Below are 17,206 nucleotides of genomic sequence, written 5' to 3' on the forward strand. Positions count from 1 at the left end.
CTCCAAGGACAAACATTGGCTGTAGAATGGCCCATACTGAAGAGTTCTGTGACTTTCAACATGGCACCGTCACAAAATGGCACCTTTCCTCCAAGTCAGTTTGTCAAATTTCTGCCCTGCTAGACCTGCCCCGTTCAACTGTAAGTGCTGTTAGTGTGAAGTGGAAATGTCTCGGAGCAACAATGGCTCAGCCAAAAAGTGGTAGGCTACACAAGCTCGCAGAACGGGACTGCCGAGTGCTGAAGTGTGCAGAACATAAAAATCACCTGTCCTTGGTTACAACACTCACTACCGAGTTCCAAACTGCCTCTGGAAGCAACGTCAGCACAACTGTTCATTGGGAGCTTCATGAAATGGATTTCCATGGCCGAGCAGCCGCACTAAAGCCTAAGATCACCATGCACAATGCCAAGCCTCAGCTGGAGTGGTGTAAAACTCGCCGCTATTGGACTCTGGAGCAGTGGAAACGCTTCTGGAGTGATGAATCACGCTTCAACATCTGTCAGTCTGACAGATTAATCTGTTTGGAAGATTCCAGGAGAACGCTACCTTCCAAATACATATTGCCGACTATAAAGTTTGGTGGAGGAGGAATAAAGGTCTGAGGCTGTTTTTCAATGTTCGGGCTAGGCCCCTTAGTTCCACTGAAGGGAATTTTTAACACGACAGTATAATATGACATTCTAGATGATTCTGTGCTTCTAATTTTGTGGCAACAGTTTGGGGGAGACCCTTTCCTGTTTCAGCATGACAATGCCCCCATGCACAAGTGAGGTCCATACAGAAATGGTTTGTCGAGATCGGTTTGGAAGAACTTGACTGGCCCACACAGAGCCCTGACCTCAACCCCATAGAAAAATTGTGGAATGAATTGGAACGCAGTCTGCGAGCCAGGCCTAATCGCCCCAAATCTGTGCCCAACCTCACTAATGCTCTTGTGGCTAAGTGGAAGCAAGTCCCTACAGCTGTGTTACAACATCTAGTGGAAAGCCTTCCCAGAAGAGTGGTGGATGTTATATAGCAGCAAAGTGGGGACCAAAGAAGAGTGGTGGATGTTATAGCAGTAAAGTGGGGACCAACTCCATATTAATGCCCATAATTTTGGAATGAAATGTTCGACGAGCAGGTGTCGACATACTTTCAGCCATGTAGTGTATTTACTTTGATGCATTTTACTGTACGTATGTGCATACAGTACAGTAGATGGCGGTAAAGTACTTTCACTTGGCTAAACCTGCATGCTAAATAGATGAAGAAGAATTTCTTGCCCAATTGGCAAAAATCGTCTGTACTCCGCGCCTGCGCGTTTGAAATATGATAATGTTGTTGATATGCTATGCTAGCTAGCTAGTAGAGTTGTTTTTGCATATTAGGTTACCATTAACTTTACTCTCTTCACTGTCTCGCCACTGTATCAAGATAAACCCGAAAACGCTCCGCATGAAGGGCTGATGGAAAACGCAAGAGATACGGTGAGCGCTATTATTGTGTTCTGTGTAAATCTCTGGTGTAGTCTTATTTCCCCTTTCTTTGTTGTGGTTGTCAGACTGCAGCAGCTAGTTTAGCCAGCTAGGCTAGGCAGTAGTAGGGCCAGATAGTTACTGTAGCTGCAGAAAATAAAACAGACAGCTTTATTCCAGCATTGCCTGCCTTTCAATTGTTTTATAAAGCTAGCCGTTGTTGTTGGCATGCTGTTGTGCTGCTTCTTCAACAATCCTCCCAACATTCTAGGGCAGCTTGAATAACGGGCAAGATCCAGCAGCTACCATTAACGTTACGTTAGCTGGCTAGCAAACAATTGCAAGAAGGCAGGTCCGTCATATTAAATAGACCGCACTGCAGTGATTTTTTTGCCGCTGTATTGGGGCCTCTTGCAGACTTTAATTCCTGGGGATATCAGGTCATGAGCCAGTGCGTGCAGCTGTCATTTCAATGTTGTGCTTTGGCAACAGAGGTTTCTGAATAGAAAGGGGGCGGTGCACCATCGATGACATTAGCTATCTGTTACTGCAGTGCAAAGTGTTTGTCATGTAGCTTACTTGCTGTATGTTGTCGCTGTTTTGATCACTGAGAACAGACTTGTTTTAGTGTGGAAATGGTAAGTGAGCTACCACCAGAAATGTGGTGGTGGGTGTTACAGGTTATAATTGGTTAACATGTTGAGCTCTGAGCAATTTCCATGTTGGTTCAAAATGCAGTGCTATTCATAGATTCATTAATTGATATGTAGCTATTGAATTGACATGTTATACTTTCAAAGTCCCCTTCACTCTTCATTCTGTCCGTGTTGCATGGAGACATTGCACATAGGCTACATATTCTCTTGGACCTCTATATGTAGGCTTATCTAACAAGGTTTATGGATGCAGTGATTGCTTTGCCTTTATCAGAAAAAAATGATCAGCAGTAGGTTATCATGCAAAGCAACCACCTGTCGTGACATGCGGGTAAGTGAGACTGCATTGACTGCGCTGTGCTAGCACTAGCTGACACAATCCTCTCTCCTATAGGCTGAACGGACTGTTCGTTCAGAAAGGAAGAGGCGGGACTCGTTTGGGATGTTCGATGGCTATGACAGCTGCAGTGAGGATTCCAGCAGTAGCTCGAGCTCAGAGGACAGTGATGAAGAGGTTCCCTCCCTCCCTGCCAGCCTGCCCATCATCAAGACCAACGGCCAGGTCTACACCTACCCCGATGGGAAGGCAGGAATGGGTTAGTAGTACTGTGACTGCCTCTGCCCATTGAACATAATTGCTGATGGTGTTATTACAGGGTTGAATAGAGATTTTAGCATTCTATTATATGGCCATCTCTTCGACTGAACAGTACTCACACCTCGGTATCCCTCCGTGTGTGTGTATAAATATATATATGTGTGTGTGTGTGTGTGTGTGTTTCACTCTCCTCAGCCACCTGTGAGATGTGTGGGATGGTGGGAGTGAGAGATGCTTTCTACTCCAAAACCAAGCGCTTCTGCAGTGTATCCTGTTCAAGGAGTTACTCATCCAACTCTAAAAAAGCCAGCATACTGGCCAGACTGCAGGTAACATGCAAACTGCACTAAGTCTACTTCTATTGTCCTTGTATGTTCCTCTATAACCATCTTCTTTTTTTTTTAGTTCAATTGACATTGAAAAGGTGTGTTTATTTCATTTGAATTGCTTCCTCTGTGTATCATCCTCTATGTATCTATAAGTAGCTATGTTTTCATTAACTGGTCCAGTGATTTTTGTTGTTGTTGTTGACATTTAGAAAGTCTGTATAGAAAATAGATGCAACAGTTGCCTGCTACAGTTTCCATCTTGTCGATTAAAAACGTCTGGACGTAATGACGTTACACCAAAAAAAAGAATACAGATTAAGTGGTTAAAGTGTTAAATTGCTTACAGGCTATATGCCCTCCCACCTATGTGTTTCATGTCTCAGGTATCCCGCGAAAGCCAGCAGGGACATACTGCAATAATTTACTAATATTTGTCATATTCTAATAATTATCATGTTCCAATGTATTGCAACAGTGAAAATTATTATTTGTCAGCAATGGATATTTAGAATTAAATGTTGAGTGGATCGTTTTTGTTAGGGCTACGTGACGACGTCATGTACCCCACGAACATTCAAAATGATTTGGCAATCCTCTTTTCAAAAAACAGTTTCCATCATAATTTGTCACAATAAAGAAAGTTAGACAACAAAAAAATCCATCCCAGTCGAACTGATACAAATGTCGTTGATTTTTAGAAAATTTATTCTATAATCTGCCATTTCCTTTACACACATCGCAATGATTTCTTTTGTCGAATAAACCTTGGACAAAGGAAACCTGCCTGGCTTGTATGGTTCTTCTTCTATCTCTCTCAATATTATCATTTTCAAAGGGTAAACCACCAACGAAAAAGGCTAAAGTATTACAGAAGCAGCCTCTCATGGCGAAGTTGGCTGCCTATGCCCAGTACCAAGCCAACCAACAGAATCAAGTCAAATCAAAAACAGGTAAGTTCCACGCAAAAGTCCATGACACGTGAAATGCATTTATTACCAATTACAAATGACAACAATGACAAATGACTACAGTATAGGTACAACAGTCTTTAAGGATGATTCTACTAGGACTAGATTGAGGCTCATGTCTTTCTCACTGTAAATAAAGAAGGTGATGATAATAAGGTAGTCGACTTTTGTTATCTATATCTCCCATGACGATACTTGTGGTTGCAGTGATTCCTGTGAAAGGCTTTGATTGGGGACGCTACATAGGCACCGGCGACATTAACGGGGCACCTGTCGGCTGTTTCAAACACGTAAGCAACGCTCAGCTCAAACACTCCAAAGGGTTGCTGATGAAAAGTGACCGTGTATATGGAAGTCAGAACATGTAGACACAGCCAATGTGGTATATCTTAACTGACATTGTACTTTTTAAAGTAGAGATCACGCTCAGTGGATGAATGATGCAAGCGTCTATGGTTGCCTCTCATGATGAGTGCTTATTAAGGGACTAATATTACAATAAATACAAAGTAATTGAATTTCAGCTTGCGCCTTTCTTGTTTGTTATAAAGAAGTTGATTCTTGTAGATATTAGAATGTGTTGATTTGTAACCCTGTCAGACTTTTTTTTCTTTATGCTTCAGTACAACGAAACTCAACAGTGCAAGTATGTTAGAATATACACTACCATTCAAAAGTTTGGGGTCGCTTAGAAATGTCCTTGTTTTTGAAAGAAAAGCAATTTTTTTGTCCATTTTTAAAATAACATCAAATTGATCAGAAATACAGTGTAGACATTGTTAATGTTGTAAATGACTATTGTAGCTGGAAACGGCTGTTTTTGTTATGGAATATCTACATAGGCGTATAGAGACCCGTTATCTGCAACCATCACTCCTGTGTTCCGATCCCATGCTGTGTTAGCTAATCCAACTTTATCATTTTAAAAGACTCTGCCTAATGATCAATTAGCCTTTTTAAAATGATAAAGTTGGATTGGCTAACACAACGTGCCATTGGAACACAGGAGTGACGGTTGCTGATAACGGGTCTCTATACGCCTATGTAGATATTCCATAACAAAAACAGCCATTTTCAGCTACAATAGTCATTTACAACATTAACCATGTCTACACTGTATTTCTGATCAATTTGATGTTATTTTAATGGACATTTCTAAGTGACCCCCAAACTTTTTAATGGCAGTGTATCTCATCCCTATTGAGCCATCAAACAGTGAGATGAAAACAACATAGTTTTTGTTGTTTTTTACATTATTGAAGCTGCACTAATTGTGAGGATAGGTGACAATGAAGAACATTAGCTTGCCATGATGAGTTTGGTTGTTTTAAGAGCTGTCCTTTTGTCTTCTCTGCCTTTTAGGTTCCTATGGGAACTTCCTGGGGTGACCTTGCAGAAGGGGTGAGAGTAGAGGTGCCCAATACAGACAGCGGCCTGCCAATGAAGGTGTACTGGATAGCAGGAGTTATAAAATTAGCAGGTAACAAAGCAGCCCCAGAGAATCCTCTTCACTCTAAAATGCACCTGGTTGGATTCATAGATGACAGTGTACTTTCTCTGCATTCATTGTTTTCATCAAACTCTGTTTACACACCGACATGTTACACTTAGATGTAGCCTACACACAATGCTTGGAAACATAGAATCTTCTCTCATCCACAATACTCCTATGATTTAGATGTGTAATGGTATTTCAGGAAGAAAAAAAAGAATCTGAAAATCACAAATAAGGTTCAGTGGTTTCCCTCATTTTAAAACATTGTGTTTCTCTCCAAAGGCTTTAAGGCACTGCTACGGTACGAGGGGTTTGATGGTGACTCTGGCAGGGATTTCTGGTGTAACATCTGTGTCCCTGACATCCACCCGGTGGGCTGGTGTGCAGCAGGAGGAAAGCCCCTGGTTCCTCCTAAGTGTAAGACTAACAGAGGGAATAGTACTGTACTTTGTTTTGCCAAGATAAGGATGTAGGCTGTGCTGCAAGTGTTGTGTCATTTATCATTTCTGACCAGTTTGAGAGAATCATTTCTAATCTTTGCCAAATTTTGTCTGACTGTTTCACCTTAGCCATTCAGCACAAGTGCACCAACTGGAAAGCGTTTCTTGTGAAATGCCTAACAGGAGCAAAGACTCTACCTATTGATTTCTCCACCAAGGTGAGCTACAACTCTACATCACAAGACACTCCAACACCTCACTCATAGTACAAACATGCATCAAATATCAATGTGAGAAGATGAATATGCTTGTATTATTTCCACAAATGCAACCCTAATAACCTTCCTGCACTACCAGTACAAACATGCGTTATTGTAGAGTGACATTCTACAATGCCTAACGGGATTGTCAAGTAACCTTGTAGAATCCTCACCAGGTGCAGCAGAGCATGCAGTTCCCCTTTAAGAAGCTGATGCGTGTGGAGGTGGTGGATAAGACTCACCTGTGCCGGACACGGGTGGCCCTGGTAGAGCAGGTGATCGGAGGTCGGCTTCGGCTCGTCTACGAGGAGTGCTCGGACGGCTCGGACGACTTCTGGTGCCACATGTACAGCCCACTGATACACAGCATCGGCTGGTCCCGCGGCATTGGACACCGCTTCAAGAGATCTGGTCAGTGACATAGTGGGGAGGGCACACGGGACTAGGCACGTGGGACTTACACATAAGGGTAAAGATTTGCTCGGGGTTTAAAGATCCTGAAAAGTTCAACATGGATGAAACACTTACAGGCACTTTAAGATTCTAGTTGTTTCAGTATGATTTATATAGAGTTTTAGGGTTTGATTGTTGTCCATTAATGATGAATGCTCTTTCTTTATTTTGGTGTTTCAAACGCATGTTGATATTATTGTTTCAGATGTTTCAAAGAAACTTGATGGCCAAGTAGATGCCCCAGGACAGCTTTTTGCGAAGGTGAGTTCAAATAATTGTTTCAATCTGCCACTTGACTCCGTTGATTCACAGATCTTTCTGGTCTCTGACATTTTGTTTGATACGTGGCACAATCTCTCTCAGGTGAAGGATGTTGACCAGAGCGGGGAGTGGTTTAAAGATGGCATGAAGCTGGAGGCTATTGACCCTCTGAATCTATCAGCTATTTGTGTTGCTACTGTCAGAAAGGTAAGCCTCATAATCGTGATGAGAAATATGTCTGACAGAGAAATGAGGGAAATAAAAGACAAATGAACTTGCACATGTAACAGATTTGTACACATTCACGCTCCCTGCCTTCTCTTCCTCCAGGTCTTGGCGGATGGATACCTCATGATTGGAATTGATGGTTCCGAGGCGGCTGATGGTTCTGACTGGTTCTGCTATCACTCCACCTCTCCCTCTATCTTTCCTGCTGGATTCTGTGAAATCAACACAATTGAACTCACCCCTCCACGTGGTACATACCGAATTACATTACATTGTGTGGTAAAAGCATCCTCACAATTGTCTATTTGAGTTTATTTGTAGTACCAAGAGAGTGCACACCACTGATTCTTACCTCACAGTGGCTATTTCAATTGGCCAGCCAGTTGCTGTTACTTGTAGCCTCAATAAGTAAGTCTTTTCTGCAGGGTACACAAAACTCCCATTCAGATGGTTTGACTACCTCAGGGAAACGGGTTCAGTGGCAGCTCCGGTGAAGCTCTTTAACAAGGTAACCTTGTTCAGCTTTTGGTCTGCTAGCTATTTTGCCTGTTAGTTCGTTTTGGCTCTTTTACTTTTGTTCTCAGTCTGTTAGTTGGACTGAATTTGTTGTCAAAACCAACTACTTGCTTGTCTTGAGTAACCCTTTACATTTTTTTCACCTGCTGGATTTCATCTATTTGAAGTCTGATTGTTTTTGCACTTTGGCTTTTTCAAATTGCTTGATTTCTCTCAGTAGTGTAGGTGTTACAGGATATTCGTCCGAATAAGGATGACCAAGCGTATCTGAGTGCAGTGAAGTTGAGAAAGACTAGTAGCCCACCAATGTACAACGTCAGATGCTTTGAATTTGTAGTGTTATGAGAAATTCCCTGAGTCCACCAGCTGAATGTCCCCTTCTCTTTCTTGACTCTGAAGGAAGTTCCAAACCATGGGTTCCGCCCTGGCATGAAGCTGGAGGCTGTGGACCTGATGGAGCCCCGGCTGGTGTGTGTTGCCACAGTGACACGTATTGTACATAGACTGCTGCGCATCCATTTTGACGGCTGGGAGGACGAGTATGATCAGTGGGTGGACTGTGAATCACCTGACCTCTACCCTGTGGGCTGGTGTCAGCTGACTGGCTACCAGCTACAGCCACCAGCTGTGCTCGGTGAGTTTTATTGGGATTTTTCAGCATTTATTCACAAAGATAAAGATGGACAAAGATACATTTTCGTAGTGAAATGTCTGAACTCGTTCTAGTCTAGCCCCAAATAACCTTTTGGAAAACAAAGTCAGATTTTTCATTAGGGTCATCCAAATTACCTTGACTGTAATCTCCCAAATAACCAAAACTACCAATACAGGTGGAACTGCTTTGACACTGCCAATAAATGCAAAACAAAAACAACCAAGAGAAACAGTCAAAACATCAAACTTCATTTAACCAAAACACAGAAACCTTCAGATAACCAAAACACTGTGACTTTAACACAAACCTTTAATCTGAAACTAATTCTAGTGATGTAGGAAAAATGAGCTAAAGCATTGGCTTTTTTTGAATGAGTTGAGACGAGCTGTGCTGCACAAATGTATGAATGAATGAGTTGTTCTCCGGTTTGTGCTTTTTTTCAGCCTCTAGAGAGCTCCCTCCGAGTGTGACAAAGCAGAAGAAGAAATCCCAGCAGTACAAAGGCCAAAAGAAAAGTAGGTCATCCATCCCCTCGTTTCGCCCCCTCCCCCTCTAGTTACTGCCCCTGTGCTTCCCCTGTTACTACCTCCTCCCATGCACACTCCCCTTTCCCTCTTTCTTTCTCTATTTAAGGGCAAAGCTGCACTCGCCACGGCTCATCACGATTCTTGCTCTGCGGGCATCTCTATTCACACCAGCACAGAGCATTGAAACCAAGTTAAAACTCTCCTACACCGGATTAATTTTCGTACCAGTGTGAAGCTGTTATTAGAGGATTAGATCTCAGGCTAAAGAAAAATCTTCATTGCCTGCAATAAAAGACAAATTATTTGATTATGTAGATCTTTTTATGGTTGGTTTTTATATGTTCATTCAGTCTTTGTTAGTCATGCCGGACATTACATCAAGCTTTTCCTGAATAACTTAGATTTCTAAGACATTTTGACCTAGATTGGAATATTTAAATTTGACTTTATTAATCATCAATAACACTTAAGTAGCCACACGTCAAAAGAGCAAAGGCATAAGAAACATGAAAGTAACAGAAGAGCTGATCAACCATTTTACCCTTTGTCATGGTTTTTAGAGAGGAAGATCCCCATTGGTAAGAGACCAGTGAGTTTGTCGGGGGTGGTATTGAGTGGAGTGCCCCAGAGGAACCTATCTGGAGACGAGAACATGACCCCGCCAGACTACCCATCTCCTCCCACACCAGCATCTGCCTCTGGGACTGCACAGCCTCCCTCGGCAGCCCAGGAAGTCAGCCCCAATGGAAAGCCAGGTAACCTAAACCAACCCGCTAACTGAACTCAAATTAGAAACCCATGTTAAGCCTGGTAGTTGGGTAGGGATGTCCTCTACTGAAAGAGAATGGTGTAGTAGGTCAAGTACTCTACCCCATCTCAACATCAACAATCTTGAACAAGGCAACTTATTTTCTCTGTTATCTCCTGAGTTTTACAATTCATCCTCTCCTTCCTATTTATTTTCATACTTCTATACTGGCCCTCTTTCCTTTCCCAAGGGGTGACGCTGCAGCTGAAGGAGGAGGTTCAGGAGGCAGACGAGTTCACCTTCCCGCAGGGCACAGCCTCCGACCTGGAGAGCAATGGCTCCGACGGCAGCTACTACATCAAGCAGGAGACCTGAGCCTCCGTGGGGCACTGCTGCAGGAGAGCCAGTCCCCTCCCTCTCCCTCCACAGCACCAGAGACCATGGGCCCTGGGTGGCATCCCCATAACATTAACATGGAAGGTCACCAGGGGGCTTCAAGCTGTGCCCATAGAGACTTGGGACAGAGCGACTCAAAGACTAGTTCCAAACAGACAGCGCAAACGGGGAGAGGAGTGTAGAGAATAAAGGGAAAAAGAGAGGTGCGTGAATGACAATAACTTTATGTTTCAGTTCAGTTTTTTGTACTTCAACAACAACAAAAAATAATATTTTTTACGATTTTTTTCTAATCCGATATCTTTTTGTGCATCTCTCGTATTCGTTACATTGAGGTAGGGTAATCTTTCGATGGATAAACTGTGTGATGTTTGTGTATATATAACAGGGTGTATGTATGTAGGTATTGAATGGACTAAACCTTACTGGTATAAAACAATCACTCAGATATAAAGTAGAAACACCACCAATCAGCTTCATACCAGTTCCGCACATTCAACTAAGATTTGAGCAGTTTACCACATTCTCTGGATGTTGCGTTCCATTTGTGTGATAGCCAATAATGACTTACAGCTATCACTGGGACATGACCAGGGAGAATGTGGGAGAGCCCCAAATCTTCAGTTGACCCTTTTCTATCACTATATTTACCATGCCTTATTTAAAATATGTTTACAAATATTACTCCTCTTAGCCAGCTGATTGCAGGCAAATTTTTTGTCAAATCTAAACAATTCTACTCTTGTGAAAAACAGGTCATTCACTGTGGTAATATTTAGTTCTATCACAGTTTACTACACAATGATATGCAAACCTTGACTCTTGTGTCAAGTAATAGAGATCTATGTGAAATGTTTTATATCTAACATATAGCATTATTCTACATGAATTATGTCATAATTCAGAGCGATACTATAAATATGAGTAGAGGAAATATTCAAGTCACTGTAATATTCAGGCTGTGTTTCATCAGTACCGTCAACAACATGAGAAACGTTTTATCTGAATAGAGAATTTACTGTCTTTGTAAAAGAAAAACTTCATAATGCTGTTTGCTCTACCTCTTTTAGAACTTTTAATGTAATCTCCTGTTGCAAGGTTTTCAGATTCTGGTCAAACCACACGTATAGGTGACTTTTCATTACAATTTAATTCACTTTGACTGCTATGTGTGCATATTTCCTAGTAAGTGATTGGTAGGCCTGGGCTAAATTGTCATACTCACTGACTCATGATCATACATTTTATTCATAGGCCATCCTTTCATTGGGAGATATTAAATGAATGTCAATATTGATTTATAAAACAAAATATATCACATTAAATGTGTATTTATGAACAAAGTATGCAGTATATAACAGAGCCAATTTACAAACATGATATGGTGATTTATTTTGTGCCATATGAGAAATTAAAGAGGGATTATAATTTACATACTATATATACTAACGACTGCACTCCGTTGTCTTACTTTATATACCAGTAAGGTTGACAATTTACTCTCAGGAAATCTTAGCGTATTGTATTATAGGCTTCTTCTTCGTTGTTAAGGTTATTGAGAACGGTGTTGTCATTGGCTGTTGGCATGCTGAAGTTAGACTTCAGAGATTGATGTGGTCAACAGTATTAATAAAAATGTGTTTAGTCCAAGATCGGTCTTAAAGTAAATGTGTCACTTGGTAAACCATCTCACTAATGTAGAGAGACCTATTTGATTGTGATACAAGGTCCCATTTTAAGTGGATTTGTCATGTATTCTGTCTCTAAAGGTAGGATTACCCTTCTGTGTGTCACTGTTTGATAATGTGTAGGTGTTTGTTTTGAACTTTTCTTTTTTTGCAAAAATGTTCAGTTAAATGTTAGCTCTGTCGATTTGTCTTACTGTTGTTACTGTATGTTTCAATGTCTGGTCCTGAGTGAAACTCAAACTAGTATTACAGTCTCAATGAAAATGTACATTTTACGCGCTGGCTGGTGTAAACCAGCTCAGGTGACCTTGGTGATGCCAAAGATTGCCTAAGGTCACTGTCAAGCAATAACGTCTTATCACAGTACTCTCCTAACGTTACATTTGAACCTAAATGTCATAATAATGAACAAGGTTTGACAGGCACACGGTAGCTAAATATATGGTACAGAGGCATATCTGTTGCAAATGCTCCCAATTTCACCCTACATTAGGTTTGGGAGACAGTGAGATCATAAGCTTTTAGCTGTACTTTCACTCAAACTTCAGACTGTGCATCAAAGACTGAATGGGGGAAATATACATGACATTATGTTAATATATGGCATGACTGTTTTGAGGCGACAAACATTGTCTCCGTCGTCCTTGTAACACAAATGTTAGACACGAGAATTCATGGTATTTGAATGAAGAAAAAAATAAACGCACAAATGGACTCAATATAGGGCTACACTGTTCTGATCATGACGTTCATTGATTTCAAATGCATTATTTCAATATTATAATCAATATCAAAGAACAAGACTATAGGGTGTGTTTGTTAAAACCAAAATATGTGCATGCAGCAGTGTGAACATCATGTCCTCCTGTGCTTAACTAGTTGGTCTTGGTTTATATGTAACTGTTGGTCTTTGCACTAACACAGGTCTGTGTGTATGTGTGCTTGTTTCTATTGTGAAACCTGTTCATCATATTGTCTTTGTATTCTGGTGCTATATACATATATTTGATAAAGTCATAACCTTTTAAGAATGAAATGATTTTCAGAAACTGTGACCATAGTGGAGAAATGCAGTTCTCTTCTCTTATTTTGGATACAACTATAATGAAAGATTTGTAATGAATTAACTGTCAAAACACAAAAAAATCTTCATCCAAGTATATAGTTTTTGTTCCTTGTTTTCCATGGTAAATGTGCTGTGAACAAAAGTTTAGAAAAATATGTATTTGAAGATTTGTTTACTTTCATTTAATATTTTTAATGAATCTTGCATGTTTGTGGAAAAAGCGTTAATGTAAAATAAATGATTCACAACTTTTTTACACTGCATAAAAGTACAGTATTGAGGAGCTAGTGTCCAGTTTGTTAACCACACCATTAAATGGATACTTTGGGATTGATGTCCTTTATCTCCTTCCCCAGAGTCAGATGAACTCCTAGATACCATTTGTGTGTGTGTCCAGTAAGAAGGAAGTTAAAGGTTTTTTTTGTGAGCCAGCACTATGACTGGAAATCTATGGGATCTGCTAGCATGCTATGACTGGATGCTTTTATCAAGTCTAGGTCCAAGAGGCTTCTAATCAGCTTCTACCACCAAGCCGTAAGAGTCCTGAACAAATCAAATGGCTACTCAGACTATTTGCATTGCCCCCCCAAACTCATTTTTGGGGTATTTTCTTAACTGCACTGTTGGTTATGGGCTTGTAAGCATTTCACTAAGGTCTACACCTGACAAATTACATTTGGCTGTCTGGGTATCTGCTATGCACTAAAGTTTCCTGAGACAACTTATTTCAAACTGGACAAAAACACTTCAGCCACAAGTTCATCCGACACTGGAAGTAGACAAAAGGGCCTCCCAAAATACTGTAAAGTAGTGCTTCACAATGAATGCATCTAATCTGGATTTAAATGTTGGTGTCCTCAAATCACAGATTCACACCTGAAACCCCAGGTGAGTGCAATTGAGGGAGAAGACCAAACCTCAAGGTGAGTTGAATACCCCTGCTGTAGTGAACGTTACCCAATGTAGCATAGGGCAACGGCCGGCTTCGACAACTGGTGTATTGTCAAGTAACATCCAGAACGCAGTTCATACCTTACCATTTCAATGCAAATATTTTCTGCACAACTCTGTAATGTTGCCCAAACAGGCCCAAGTTGATGTCTACCAAAACAGCCCATCATTGACATTCAGAACCTCCTACATGGTGGAATAGGGTTGACAAGTCAACCCACTGCTGCCACCGCCCACTTTTCCGATATCCCCCCCAATCACAGGTGTACTCAAAGCCATAGGACACCCTGATGGGTAATGCCTTAAACGACATGTACATAACATCTTGCAAAGTTATTTATTGAAATATTTTCCATAGCATGCCTTGCCACTTATGAATATATTGAAGCTCCTTCACTAGAGGCCCACATTCCCTGAACAGATCTTGGGGACATGACCAATTAATTCTTTATCAAACTTTCCCAGTCCCCTACTGATAAAGCCCCTGAACAGTTGCAAAGTACACTAGGAAGCATCAGGTATTCTACACCATGATTTTTATTGACATTATTTTTAAGTGCTCTGACACAAAGTACATAAATTCCAGATAAACAGCATTCAGAATGGGTTTGATGGGTGAGGAGAAAACAATTCCAGTTCCATTTTATTTACTCATACAGGAAGCCATTTTGGCAGCTCTTGTACTCGACCATCTCCTCTGGCTTGAACCACAAGGCGATCTCCTTGTTGGCACTGTCGAGGGAGTCACTGCCGTGGATGATGTTCCTTTAACGGCAAAATGAAACAAAATCAGCAACTGCGCATCATGGGCTTGAGGTTTATTGTAACTACAGTCAGCAGGGTATATTACATTTCTTAATACACAAGTTGATTGTAGAAAATGCATTACAGCTTGATTGCATCAAATTCCTGTCCAATGATTCTCACTTTCAGGTTGCGCCGCTTGTTGGTTGAGCACTTGCCAAAGCAGATTCTGTATAAACAGGCATCAGTGGACACATACCTTCCAAGCGTGATGCAGAAGTCTCCGCGGATGCTGCCGGGCTTGGAGTCAGCAGGGTTGGTCTCTCCCAGCATCAATCTACCATTCTTCACAACGTTCAGGCCTTCCCAGATCTGAAAGCAAAGGAAGGTAAGTAAAATGGCACATTGAGAGCAGAACGATTCATTATGTCACAACCACTGATCAAGAGAATTGGAAGTAATGTTCCGGTGGCTTTAGAAGTGAACCACTATGCAGCTAGCAATGAGCAAGCATTTTCAAAGGGGCTGTGGGTAGTGCACGTGTCAGAAGGATAGTTACCATGGCAACAACGGGACCGGAGTGCATGAAGGCGCAAAGGCCGCCATAGAAGGGCATGTCCTTCAGGTCAATGTAGTGCTGCTTGACGTGGTCCTCAGATGCCTGCAATCACCCCCCAAAAAATTGTTAAAAGTCTCAAAATCAATAGTTGCAGTTAAAATGCTGTTAAACCTATTAGAAGCACTGCTGAATAGACAGATGTTAACATACCTGGATCATCTTCATGGCCACAAGCCTGAAGCCCCTCTGCTCAAAGCGCTTAATGATATCTCCCACAAGTCCCCTCTGGACACCATCAGGCTTGATGGCAATGAAGGTACGTTCGGTGTTGGACATGGTGCTGCAACAAGAGGATATTAGATATTGAGTAACTGAAAAAGGCAGTGGGCTGTCAGTGAAACACATTAACAATGGACAAATTGCCTAGTTTGTTGTCTTGGAGATTAAAACATCCATTTAAAATTAAATTGCTGAATTAGCTGGAATAAGCCAGGCCATTGCACAAAACCGCAACCTTTGATCAATGTACAGCGCTTCAATGTCACCTAGAATGCTATGGAGTGAACAGATGCACTGTAGCTAGTGAATGTGGCAAGGACAGTACAAATCTATTCTCATCACCCACCCCCCGGAAAGTATTCCCACATGCCCATTCCACGCCTATGGGCTATTTGGTATGAACAATTTGCTTTCGTTGCCAATGTGCAACTCATGTTTCATACATGGGCAAACGTTTGTTTTACTGGCATTGTAGCGTAGTTACTGTCGCGCAGTGACCCCATGCTGTAGTTTTGTTAGGTTGAGCTCTATTAAAAGTAACGTTACCTACATTCAACTGCAAACAGATGCTGCAGCAGTGTGAGTGCAGTGTTGAACTGTCCGCTGTAAACGTCAATTCAATGACTTATTAAAACACTTTAAATTCATGAACCGTTACCTGTATTAAAACAGTCATCTAAGATCACACCCACACCCTGCGGAACCATACGAATTGTGCAGTTACTTTAATTATTGCGTCGCGATGGACTGATTGTTGAATAGGCCTCGCGTTTGACAGCAAACGAAAAGTAGCTGGTTAAACTGGCCACGTCCAGATTTAATACAGATCTGTGCGTTTCACCCGCATGAATATAACTTCCAAAAGCGAGCTAAGGACGCTAGCAGCGCCATGAACTTGAGCACATTCCATTGTTGAAAGCGGCCATATTTGGTACAGATGACATGCCACATGGCCCGGCTTTCCACTGTCGTTACACGAAATAAAGTCCAAGTAGATTAAAGTCTAGCTTAATTGTAAAGCACTTCTCACCTACAACGGAGTTCATAGTAAACAGATAATTGGTTTACGGTAACCTGTAAGGCTAAGCTTATTAGCCATGTGAATAAGCCAATTTCACCCCGCAAATCAGTCACGTTGGGTGAAACTGAAATGCACAGCCCCGGTGGTGTTACCTAACGAGTTACATTTTTCAATTCACTAGCTATAAAACTGCAAGTCATTGGTTTACTATTAGGATGGGAATTAACTGTCACTCGATGCATGTCAATTATCTGGCTAACTTAGTTGGGTAGAAACGGGCGAAGAACCACGCCGTTGCGTGGCATGCTAGCTAGCTCGTCAATGCGAAAGGCAGAACACAAGCGACGTCCACCAACTTCCTAAAAAACATGAACGGAATAGAACGATAAAGAGACGCGTAAAAACACAACGCTGTGATTCAACGCAAAATGAAGGGCGTTGTGGCCCCACCATTCAAGCAGCATACCTTTAGAGTTGAGTTGTTGAGACTGACAGAAGACCGCGAGACAACCGTTCTGGGAAGGGAACAATCAGTGAGGATGAGAAGATGTTGAGAGCTAGTTTATAAAGGCTGCTGGGTGAACGGGTGGGGCTTGGATGAGGTCAAAAATTGATTGACATGTTGCGTGCCTTTTAATCATCCATGTTCTTCTGCGCATTCTAGCGCAACACAACAGTTAATGGGTTGCGTGATATCCACATGTGCTGTCAAATATTCGAGTCTAGACAATGGTTGATATCAGCACACTAACCAAAACGGTATCTGTTGCAAGGGGTTTTTGAAATGGGTGGACATGTTTTATTTTTATCAAAGAAACAGGTGTAGGTGTAAATATATCAGAGCCTCATATTTTACAAACACACTATGAAACAATTTTCCTTTACATATTTTGGATGAGGTCTGCTTG

The 17,206-nt window shown here is 41.5% G+C and overlaps 2 protein-coding genes across 4 annotated transcripts; one reads left to right on the forward strand and one right to left on the reverse strand.

The window, feature by feature from the left end:
• Nucleotides 1-1,286: 1,286 nt before the first annotated feature.
• LOC112225942 (MBT domain-containing protein 1) lies at nucleotides 1,287-13,020 on the forward strand. 3 transcript variants are annotated; one of them, XM_024390090.2, is made up of 18 exons: nucleotides 1,287-1,472; nucleotides 2,511-2,712; nucleotides 2,910-3,043; nucleotides 3,879-3,993; nucleotides 4,219-4,301; nucleotides 5,374-5,491; nucleotides 5,789-5,923; nucleotides 6,076-6,164; nucleotides 6,383-6,617; nucleotides 6,865-6,920; nucleotides 7,023-7,127; nucleotides 7,251-7,398; nucleotides 7,574-7,656; nucleotides 8,064-8,298; nucleotides 8,763-8,834; nucleotides 8,953-9,036; nucleotides 9,407-9,601; nucleotides 9,845-13,020. In XM_024390090.2, the coding sequence occupies exons 1-18, from the start codon at nucleotides 1,452-1,454 to the stop codon at nucleotides 9,967-9,969; spliced, it is 2,235 nt and encodes a 744-aa protein (XP_024245858.2). In that variant the 5' UTR covers nucleotides 1,287-1,451; the 3' UTR covers nucleotides 9,970-13,020. The 3 variants fall into 3 exon arrangements, with proteins under 3 accessions (XP_024245858.2, XP_024245860.2, XP_024245859.1); XM_024390091.2 differs by lacking the exon at nucleotides 1,287-1,472 and adding an exon at nucleotides 2,018-2,098; XM_024390092.2 differs by lacking the exon at nucleotides 8,953-9,036 and having other exon boundaries at nucleotides 1,288-1,472.
• A 1,194-nt stretch (nucleotides 13,021-14,214) lies between these two features.
• On the reverse strand, nucleotides 14,215-16,905 carry LOC112225946 (nucleoside diphosphate kinase A). Its single transcript, XM_024390096.2, has 5 exons — nucleotides 16,765-16,905; nucleotides 15,209-15,338; nucleotides 14,999-15,100; nucleotides 14,699-14,811; nucleotides 14,215-14,460 (listed from the first exon to the last, which is right to left on the reverse strand). The coding sequence occupies exons 2-5, from the start codon at nucleotides 15,332-15,334 to the stop codon at nucleotides 14,343-14,345; spliced, it is 459 nt and encodes a 152-aa protein (XP_024245864.1). The 5' UTR covers nucleotides 15,335-15,338; nucleotides 16,765-16,905; the 3' UTR covers nucleotides 14,215-14,342.
• Nucleotides 16,906-17,206: the final 301 nt, after the last annotated feature.

Source organism: Oncorhynchus tshawytscha, linkage group LG27, assembly GCF_018296145.1.
Source record: "Oncorhynchus tshawytscha isolate Ot180627B linkage group LG27, Otsh_v2.0, whole genome shotgun sequence".
NCBI classification, from domain to species: domain Eukaryota; kingdom Metazoa; phylum Chordata; class Actinopteri; order Salmoniformes; family Salmonidae; genus Oncorhynchus; species Oncorhynchus tshawytscha.